Source organism: Protopterus annectens, chromosome 3.part0, assembly GCF_019279795.1.
Source record: "Protopterus annectens isolate FY-2018-M chromosome 3.part0, PAN1.0, whole genome shotgun sequence".
Taxonomy (NCBI): Eukaryota; Metazoa; Chordata; order Ceratodontiformes; family Protopteridae; genus Protopterus; species Protopterus annectens.
The window spans coordinates 1,965,436,122-1,965,447,370 of NC_056731.1; the positions used below are offsets into that span (position 1 = coordinate 1,965,436,122).

At 40.1% G+C, this 11,249-nt stretch overlaps 1 protein-coding gene across 1 annotated transcript in view; it reads left to right on the forward strand.

Moving 5' to 3' along the window:
• Window positions 1-8,504, forward strand: part of SEC22C (SEC22 homolog C, vesicle trafficking protein) — a 717,172-nt gene extending 708,668 nt beyond the window's left edge. The window contains exon 8 of the mRNA XM_044066059.1: window positions 7,155-8,504. Coding sequence (XP_043921994.1) covers window positions 7,155-7,355 — 201 coding nt within the window. The 3' untranslated portion in view covers window positions 7,356-8,504. The remainder of the gene's footprint in view (window positions 1-7,154) is intronic.
• Window positions 8,505-11,249: the final 2,745 nt, after the last annotated feature.

An 11,249-nucleotide genomic window follows, 5' to 3' on the forward strand; every position in this document is an offset into this window, starting at 1 on the left:
CCCTTCTTTTTCACCTGACCAGGGACAGTCATAACAAGTTGCCTTATAGGACAGATCTCCTCACACGGGACAAAGGCTTACTCATTTGCCGTCTTCTTCTCACGATGCATTTACCTCTCTGAGTGATGAGAGTTTTGATTCCTTTTCGACACCAGTTTTCTGGCACATGATTTGGGTTTTGCAGGAGGCCAGAAGACTCACTACAAGAAAATCTTATGTTGCAAAGTGAAAGAGATTTTTCTGTTTGGTGTCACAAAAATGAACAGGACCCTCTTAGTGGGCACTCTTACTGTCCTTTCTTATTTGTGTGAGTTGCTAAATTTTTGATTAGCATACTCTTCAGTTAAAGCTCCTTTGTCAGCCATTTCTGCTTGGCTGACTTTGCATCCACCACTTTTCCTCTAGGGTTGACTTTAAACAGCTTTTGAAAGACATCCTTCACATTAGGCTTCTAAGAAGAAAAATACCTTCTTCTTGGCTCCTCAATTTTGATCTTGAAAAGGTAACTCAGCCGTTTGAACCAGCAGCCTCTTCTGATTTAAAATTATGTACCTGGAAAACTGCCTTGGTGGTGCCTCTGACTTCTGCCAAAAGAGTCTATGAACTTCAGGCCCTTATGGCAGTTCCTCCTTTTCAGTTGTTTTTCCCCACAAAGTAGCTCTTTGAACCACTCCTTCTTTTATGCCCGAAGTAATCTTTGAATCAGACCATTAATCTTCCTTCTTTTTTCCCCTTATCGCAGAATAGTAATGTGAGGGTTTTACGTTCTTTGGATTTGCATAGACTGCTCAGATATTATTTAGGAAAAACTAAGGATATTTGAAAATCCATGCAACTTTTTGTTTCTTTTCAAGTGAAGAAATTGGGTTTAGCTGTTTCTAAGAAAACCATATCATGGATTTCTAAAACCATTTATTTTTGTTATTCTTTTCATGGCAGGCAGCTTTCGTCTTCTCTTCCTGCCCATTCTGCTTGTCATTTGCCTCTTCTGTAGCCTTAGTTAATGGTGTCAATGCTAGATCCATTTTGGAAGTGGCTACTTGGGTTTCTGTGCATACTTTTAATAGGTACTACAAGTGGGATGTTACTAGGGCTAGAGCAGAATTGGCCAGGTCTATCCTAAATGGGTTTTTGGAGGATTCCTCTGTTGCTTCTTTCTCCCACTTCCAGTAGCTTTAGTACTGTCACTTTTGTGAGGAATACTGCAACAGTGGTTAGGAAGGACATAGTACAGTTGTGTAAGAACTTAACACTAGATTTTCTACTTCTTACTGTTGCAGTATTCCATCCCTCCCTCCTTTCCCCTTTGCATTTTTTTCCTTTTCCTTTGGCTTAGGTCTCTTTCTTTTCCCTCTTTCTGGATGTACATGAAATCTGTTTTCTCTTCTTCCTGGGTTGCTCTAGTTCTCCTGAGGTAATTCAGTTGTGAGGATTTGGCATTTATACATTACATAGGTTCATAGGTTCATACAAGGCTATCTGCCCAAGGGCATTTATAAGCCTAGCCCATAGTTATGTGGCTTTCGCCACCCCTTTAGTTTGAATAAAACTATGCCTATTATTTTGCTGTGCCTCTGTCAAGCAGTGACACTGAAGTAATCCCTGGGGTATATCTGCGTTCTCCCATCCATTGGTCAAGATTCCTCTTGAACAAGGCCAGCGAGGTGCTCTGCCTCACATGTACCGGGATTTTGTTCCACAGCATAGGGAGTCTCTGGGTGATGAATTTGTCCCTCCAGCACGTTCTATTAATAACCGTGTCAAGGTTTAAGTCTCCCGCCCTTGTGGTTCTGAGGGATCTAGATTTTTTGAGGTGAAGCATATTCATCAAATCTGGGTTTGACATGGCCTTATATGTCAGGCACAGGTCACCTCTGAGCAAGCGGTATGAGACTGAATAGAGCTGGAGTTCTTTCAGTCGGGCAGCATAAGACATATTTTTGAGACCCTTTATCCTTTTGGTGAGGAACTTTTGGGGCCTTTCCAGCTGCTGCAAGTGTCAGGTCAGATACATTCCGAATGGGGCATTGTACTCAATCATAGGTCTAATGAATGATGAGTACAGGGGGACGATGACCTCCCTTGATCTAGATGTGAATCCGTTCATGAGCAGGTGGGCAATGTAGAAGGTTTTCCTAACTACTTTAGCAACATGAGTGTCAAACGAAAGGCTACTGTCAACCTGGGTCCCCAGATCCCTGATGACTTCTTCTGTGCTCAGTGGATTGCCACCTATATGGTAGCTAGGGGTAACCTTGTTTTTCCCGAAGGGTATGACTATGCATTTCTTGGCGTTTAACTTTAGGCCATGGCTCTGGCACCAGTTATCCGTTTCTGTGAGGCCCTTCTGAAGGATATCTGTGTCAGATGTGTTTTCGACTGTACATATGTACCTTACACATCAAAGATAGGGTATACACCTGACATGTGGCAATTGGAAGGTTCCAAGTCTTTGGTATGCTGGCCAGATGCATTTCTGTCCTTTGTAGGATATCTTACTGTAACAGTGAAAACTAGGGCACCTACTGTTATGGTAAATTCTTATACAACTGTACTCTCCCAACAGTCTCAGAGGTCCCCCCAAATAAAATCCTGTGGCCATCTTTACACTTTAACAAGGATCACAGTCTGTGATTTCATCCAGAAGACCTGGCCCAATGCATGCCATTTTATTACATGCTCCTTTTGGCCTGTATCCAGGTTTAATTGCTTCCATTTCTGCAACTTCACCTTCATTTTAACCAGTTGATCCTTGTACGGTTTTGTCATAGATGTTTCTTAGGTTGTGGCTACCCATACCCTTAAGTACTTCATATTCTCATATCCTGGGTGTCTACCCTCAATTAGATCTAGTGCTTGTACACCAACTCCACTCATATTTCCCTGTGTTTGCTTTTTATCCAGGGAGATCCCCAAAGTAATTTATCAGGTCAAATAGTTTTTCCTTACCTGGGTTCCCCATAGTGACTATTATGTCATCTGCATATAGTGCTATTTTCAATTCAGAGTCTTTCCATTCATAGCACTGTATAGCTGAGGACCTTATCTCTTCTACTAGTTTCTCCAAGTAATCTGCATATAGTACCGAACAAAGTGGACAGGTCTGTCTTGAGCCACATGAAATGTTGATTAAATTAGATAACCTCCCTTATATATATCTGTTTGTGCTACAGGCTTCCTGTAAATGTGCATTAAAGTTGCTGGAATATGAATTTCTGTATTACCTAAAATAGCCCCCCACTCAAGTCTCCCAAATGCTTTCTCTGCATCGAGAGAGATCAAAAGCAGATATTTTTCATATTAATCATTGCTGCAGTAGCCTTAGCAAATATCGGTTATATCCTGCCAAGGATATAACAGCCTGCCAGCTTTCAAACGGGGGGCATTTTGAAGGAAGAATGGTCCAAGGTACATGGTTATCAGTAGAGGTCAATCTTCACATCAGTGTCTTGGAGTTGAAAGGGGTCCTTCTAGCATTATTTCAGGACCTCCTCCACAGGGATGTAATTCTCATACAGATGGACAACATGGCAGTGGCATGGTACATCACCAAACAAGGAGGAACCTGTTCTTATCCTCTTTGTCAAGGGGCCACAAGAGTCTGGCAGTGGGCAATGTCTTCACAATGCTTTCTGATAGCAGCACACATCCCGGGGGTTATCCTGTGTATTTGCAGGCAAATTGAGCAGAACAGTCCTCATGACACAAGTGATCCCTCAATCCTACAGTGACGCATGTAATTTTCAGTCACTGAGACCAACATTGCGTCATCCTCTTTGCATACTATCTAAACAACAAATGCAGCAGGTATGTTGATGCGATCCCTCCACAGGGACAGTCACAGAGGATGCTCTGGTCCACAGTTGCCACCTGGGCCTCCTGTATGCCTTTTCCCCCTTTGCCTCAATGTGCAAATTTATACAGAAAGCAAGACAGTGCAAGGTCAAGGTGTGATCCTCATTGCCCCCTTTTGGCCCCAACATTCATGGTTCTCTTACCTGTGGCCTGAAGTAGTACATTTTCCATGGATGTTGGATCAGTATCCAAACCTACTGACTTACTGCCTGGACTGCCTCCTCTGGGCCAGAAGTCCATGAAGTTAACCACATAGTTCCTTCAATTTTAGCCATTGCCAGAGACACCAGACTTTCTCCTGCAGTAGTCAGTTCCTTCTACTTCTCAGAAACCACCCAGTAGAAAAATTTGTCAGAGTAAATGAAAGAGATTCTCGATTTGGGCCTACTCCAAAGGTATGGAACCATTTTCAGCACCTGTTCCATCCATACTAGAATTTTTACCTAATCTCTGTGATAAAGGTTCCAGATTTATGACAATCAAGGTACAGTTGGCTGTGATTTCAGCTTCACTGAAAATCTCAAAAGCCTTCTTGAAAGGTACAGTTTTTACTAAGACCTCCCATTAGACTCATCCCCTCCATCGGACATTATGCTACAAGCTCTGGCTCCGGCTCCATTTAAACCTACAACCACTGCAGATCTAAAAGTCCTTACTTGGAAAACTATTTTCTTAGCGGCAGTGACATCAGCCAAGAATCTCAGAGTTGCAGGCCCTTTCATGTAATCCTCTGTATCTAGTATTTCACAAAGATAGTTCCCTTTAGAACTAATGCATCCTTTATTCCTAAGGTGGCATCCGAAGTTAATTTAAATTAGTCTATAAACTTGCCTGTGTTTTTCCCAAGGTATTCAAACAAAAGATAATCCTTGCTGCATATGTTACATGTGGTTTTCTATCATTTAACTGGAGTCGGCCGACTCCACTTTAGTCGAAAACCCGAACCTCTGCAATGTCGAACTCCGATATTGCCGAACTACAAATCTCACCCCTATCTCGACCCATGTTAAAACTCATTCTAAGGTCTCATTCGACATGTAATTTGGCAAATTCTGAGTTCGGCTGCATGAATTTTTGCAGGATGTCGGTCAATGATATGATCAGTCGACCGAGTCCATTTCGATTAACTGATAGTAAACCATTACATGTCTACACGCTACTCAAATCCTATATCCAAAGGACAAAAGAATTCAGAAAAGACAATCGATTGCTCATTTCCTTTTCTAAACCAGTATTGGGGAAGACAGTTTCTAAGGTTTTTTTTTTTATCCAGATGGCTATCAGATTGCATCTCCTTTGTCTATAATAAGGAGAATTTACCATTACCTGGTACAGCAAAAGCCCATTCAACTAGAGTAGCTTCTGCTTCAAAAGCATTTAACAGCGGATTATCCATTGATGACTTTTGTGCCACAGCCACCTAAACTATAGTACACACCTCTGTATCTTACTATAAGGTACAGTCAATCCAGATCACGCTCCTTGTTTGGCTCCACCATACTCAAGAATGTCCTTCCTTGATATCACCCAGTTTGACAGCTTGGGATTCTGTCTTATATGTGTGAAGTGAATGAAAATTGAATGAAAATAGACAACATTGGCTAGGAGAGTTATGTACTTACCATAACATTAAATCCACGTTGTCTGATGTTCGTCCATTTCACACTTCTTCCCTCCTTCCCCCTTCCAAATTGTCACCTATGGCTTTCAGATAATTTAGTTAATTTTTATTCCCTGTCTGTGCACAGTCAAGTGAGACTGTACCCACTATTCTTCAACAGCTTGGGGCTGTCTAAATTAGGGTTCATTCTTAAGATAGTTCTTTTTATATAGCATGTTGACATGTATCACAGACTAAGGTAGAGTCTATGGAATTATGGGTAGGGGAGGAGTCAGAACCCTGATTCCGATGAAGCTTCAAAGTTGGTGCTGAGGTCAGATCCAGTTAGATCCAACAACCAGTACGTCTGAACCAGACGAAAATGAGATAACATAGATCTAATTTTATGGTTAAGTACACAACTTTCATTTTTGTGTTACATGGATTTTCTGAGGGTGAAATTTGAAACTCAAATGTCTGTTATTATTTAGTGAATTCAGTCCTCACTGATTTGATAGAAAATCACAAATTTTATGGGGAACAGAACAAAAATATGAGGCGGAAATCTAGACAATCTGTGAAAATCTGAACAGTTGAGAGGTATGCTAGCGGGTCCTGACATTTTAAATAGTTACCAGGTGGACATCTGTTTAGATCAAGTCAGGTTAATATGAGTTTGAACTGTCAGAGTTAAGTCATTACAGAAGGCCTCCCACATTGCAGTGATCAGCTGGCATTGGAATAGAAATGCATGGCAAGCTCTTCATCATTTTTTATAGTTAATATGTAGCTGTGACAGTAATAGGAGGGAAGACCCTGCACTGGAGCATATATTGATATATTGAAAACTGACCTTAACTTATTGGATCAGAGCACCAAAAACAATATATGTATAGTATGACATTTGTTAGTGTATATACGTATATCAAATACTAGAATTGCTACTATCAAGAAATAACACTGGCTGAGTTATACTAATTGGAAAAAGGATATAATAGTAACACCTTGCCAAAAATAACGCCCTACAGGCCAAAATACAGACATTTGATGAAAACCTGATGGCAGAGTTTTCCCCTTTCCCCTCAAGTTGGATTGACAATACAGACATTTGATGAAAACCTGTTGGCAGAGTTTTCCCCTTTCCCCTCAAGTTGGAGTGACCAGTTTATATTAAGTAGAGGATATTGTGGGAGACAAAATCCTACTGAAAAGTGCTATTGGATTTCTGTCTTCAGTCGTCTTGTTTTGAACTATAGTGCTTTCAGCCAACTTGCAGTGTGGCATATAACTTAAATGCACCCTAACATTCTATCATAGAAAACTGTCATTTTTATTAAGATATTTGGATAGTAACCCCCACCCCACCCCCCCATGTGTTGCATTGACCAGTACAGTCTGTGTCTGGTATCCAAAGTACCTGTGGATAAGACTGTTGGTGAAATATCACACTGAACTCTTAGCAGAACCCCATGCAAGTACAGGCATTAGTAGCAGCTGGCCAATCCTTTGCAAATAAATTTACCTCTTGAGTGTGTATTTTGATAAAATTAATGGACAGTTTTATGGATTAGTGAGAACAGAGAAACACTTTGTCTGAAGATGTATTTGGCTTCCAACTTTTACCTGATCCTCAGGGCTAAAATGGTTTCTGAAACTATTTACCTACACTGTTGCTAATCTTCTTTTTATTCTTTTGCAGTGTTATTTGTACCTGTTCTACAATTTGGCAAGAAAGCTGAAGACTTTAGTAGCTCTGGTTTCTATTTTTCTATGCAATTTTTATTTATATGGACTAAGGAGTGTTTGGCAAATTGTCTTCCACATAGGAGTAGCATCTGCATCTGCCTATCTGATACTGACAAGAAAACTTACTGAGAGACTGCCTAATTCTGAAGTTTGAAGAAAAAGTGTTTAATAATTTGGCTATGTGGTTATAAACCTGCTTATACATTTGTTTTCCTGTTTTAGAGAAGATGCGTCATATTTATGTATTGTTATTATTATTTGTAGTGTGCATCGTGCCGTACATCTAAACTGAAAATGGATAACTTCATATGCATATGTCATTTAACGCATTGCAGCAGTAATGGGTTAAGATTTGCACATTTGTGTTTACATTTTTTGCATGCTGTAATTTGTTTTAATCTCAGGGTCTCTGTACTGATTGTCTTTGTAAGGCAGTTTTGTTTTTTCATGCATTTATTTGTCAAAAACTCAATGACAGTTCTGAATGGTTTTAATATTACTGGCATTTTCTACTAAAGATTTATTTTATCAGAGTACGTTAACAAGCATATAAAATTTTAATAAGGTACAGCTTCCTTCTGGAAAACTACTTACCATTTTTTGCCTGTCATAATTTCATGTTTTTTAATATGTTAAATGGCATGTAATACAGTACTGCCTTTTTAATAGTCCTGTACTAGTGCCTATGAATATCTATCACTGTAGAGGTTTATTTGGAAAATGACGGCACAGTGGATGAAAATGGAGTATGAAGGCAAAGCAAAGATGAAGGTTATATGAAAGAGACCATTAGCTGCCACAATCATGTACTGGAGTCACTGTTTTTACTTATTGGTTTCTCCATACATTCATTTTTTTGTATTATAATGTTTTGTGTATGTTTTAAAGGAAACAACTGCAGAATGGTTAGTGTTTTTAAAAATATAGCAGAGAAAACCAAAAAGTAGTTCTCAAGCTGTTAAATTGTAAAATATCCAGGCTACCTGAACTAGAAGTGGCAAATAGCAGTAGTTAATCATAAAAAATGACTTCTTGGACAGATGATGGTTTTATTAATTTTATGGCATGAAATCAAGCAATGAATGTCTGTGTCCTTTAGTAATCTGTGAACATTTCTTAGCTAGTGCAAAAGATACCAAGCAGAAGGAGATTGCAAATGGACATGTATAAAAACATTATGGTATGTTGGGGGGGGGGGCTCATGTTCCTGCTGTGAAGGTAGCTTGCACACCCACTGCTACTTATTATAATCACCACTGAGGTTAAAATTATATAAATGTTTGTTTTCTTTTTACAAAAGATAGATTTTGGCTTTCTTTGACTTCAGAACAGGGAAGAAGAAACAAGCAGAATGCCAATATCAGTTCTGACATCTGGTGATAACTGAAGCCTCACACAAGGGCCTGTTAGTGGGCTGCGTCAGGGATCGCAAACAAGATCATGAAAGGCAGAAGTTAAGTGAGCTTGGGTCTGTGTTTGACAAGCTTGTCATTCTATTCATTTTCTTCAGATGTATACAAGCCTAAATCAAGAGGCAGCTGATCATTCAAAGTATCCATTCTTGGGAGTGGTCCCTGTGGTTCAGTTGTAATCTTCTCTCACTTGATAAACTAAATATATCTCCAGGTTGTGAAAACTGGGCTTTTGATTTCATTGAAATGTATTTTTGCTCAAGTCTTGAGCCCAGGGGATTGGCTGTTCCCTCCTTCCCCTGAAAGCCAGTGAGACTTGAATGCATGCCAGGCCTCAGCCTTCCCTGTTCCCGTGGCTTTTGCAGACTTCATCACATGGTTGAAGTAATGCATCTGCATTAGAGTATGTTACAGTATAATTATTTTCATTGCCAGTGCTGTATATCCAGTCTTCTCTTTGCAGCCCCAAATCTTGCCTTCGGCATGTGCATGCCCATTGAATGTTTCACCATGCTTTTTTCAGCATTGGATGAACAATGCAGTTCCCTCTCCCTTCTAGAAGGCCCATAGTAAATATGGAAGTTGAGAGATCTTACTGTCATTCTCTTGGTCTCCATACATGGCTGATATAGAACGGATGGAGTTTTCTGTCCTAAAAAGTGACAGAGATAACCTTCTGTGATGTTTCCATTCCAGTCCCCCTTGGAGACGGAGATACCTTTGGCTCAAGCAGCTCATGAAGTCTACTGTATGAGTAACCAACTCTCCTGTGGTTCTTTCAGAAGTATTATGTAGGGCAGGCTGAGACATCGCTGTAATTCCATTCTGAAGCCTGTGATCAGGGGATGCCATTTTATGAAGTGGAAGTGTAACATACAAAAAAAGAAAAAAACTAACACGGGATAAAGCAACCAAGAGCTGTGAATTTTATGAACTGTGCTGCACTGATGAAGTAACAGAGGAAGACTGTATTGCAGTGATCATTAAAAAAAAGAGAGAGAGAGGACCACTCAGGATGCTATGATCAGAACTGGTTAGTCTTCTTATCCAGTACAGGTTGAAGCTTATCTTTACAAGGCTGTGACACTGGATTGTGACTCTAGAATTCTTTGGCTTAAATTTGCGTCCTTTCATGAGGGGCTGTGTCAAGCTATGTTTGACACCCCTTTAATGCTAAGGTCCTCTGTGACTAGCACTTATTGGAGTTCATAGATGACAGATAATTTTTTCTATAGCAGATGGCATGTATGATCCTTTAAGTCAGTCTACCATCCTCCATCCTCTTGCAGAGTTTGTCAGACAGACATCATGCATATGACTCCCCAGCAGTTGTGACTACTTTTCATAGATTACCCATGTTATGGGTTGTTTCTCCGTGTTTGCAGTAGCTTAGCCCATTGTAATCTGGGATATTCAGTTGCTGGTTGTTATAGAAAAGAGCCGTGTTTGGCAGTCACTTGATCTTTTTCTGGGAGACCAAACATTGTCAGAGATTCATAGGTACACTCCTGATCTTTTTTGCTTGGGGAGGGCAGTGGTGCAGATTCTGCTAGTTGATCAGAAAAGTTTACTGTGGTCATAAAGAGATTGAGATGAAAATATTTCAACCATTTCTGAGTGTAAGCAACTTTTGTCTTGACATCCCTTATGTGACATTTTAAAATGTCACAAATGTGTCAGAAGGTTTCTAGGTATACTCTTGAAACCCTGGTTGTGGTGGTGGAGATTTTACTGGGTGGTCAGAAATGTTTGTTGTGGTGACAAGGAGATTTGGATGGTAAGCAGCGCTTGTCTTCACATCACTTTTGTGAAATTTTGCATGGCCACAGTGCAAGTTCTAATGCTTTTACTTTTAGAGAGTTTTATTGAATCAAATGATATAATGGCTACCTTTCATTAGATTTGGGAACTCACAGAACCTTCACTTTTTCCTGGGAGTGCAGTACTTATAATACAAAGCTGTGCCCTTTCATTTTCTTTCTGTTTGTAGTTATTTAGCAAGGTGTTAGACTTCACTGTTAAGCCCAGCATTAGTTGATTACATTATTTTTTCTCCTACCTGGATGACTAGTTTCCTATTCCTTAAAATCCCAGGTGTCAGTGCCTGGATGAGTATTCTCACAGCTTCTGGCCCTGGAAGCCATCTTCTGCTGGGAAGTGTCATCTCTGATTTTTGTAGAGACAGTTTCCACCACTAAAATGGTGCCAAACACTGTTCAGTTCCAGACATAACTTTGCATGCACCGTGTACAGGAATTCTGGGAAATAGCATTGTATGTCCTTAAAGAAAGTCCAATTCATCTTATCTTGCTGTGGCTAATGACAACAAGTTTCTTTACCATGCCCTTGCTTCACCTCCATATGTCTGTCTTGCAGTGAAACACACACTTCTTGTGGCTGCAGAGTGGAGCCATCATTACTTCTCAGTTATGTTCCTGCTATTGGACGTCTCCTGTCATAACTTTGTTGTAGGTTGTATAGCTGTAGGTCTGAGCTTACTTCCTTGAGATGGAGTTTCTCTTTTTGCCACTTTCCTTGACAGAATTCCTGACATTAGGTATGTTACTGGGAAAATGAGAAACTTGCTTAGACTGTGCATTAATAATGGGATGATAAGAGTCCCATGGAGAAACATC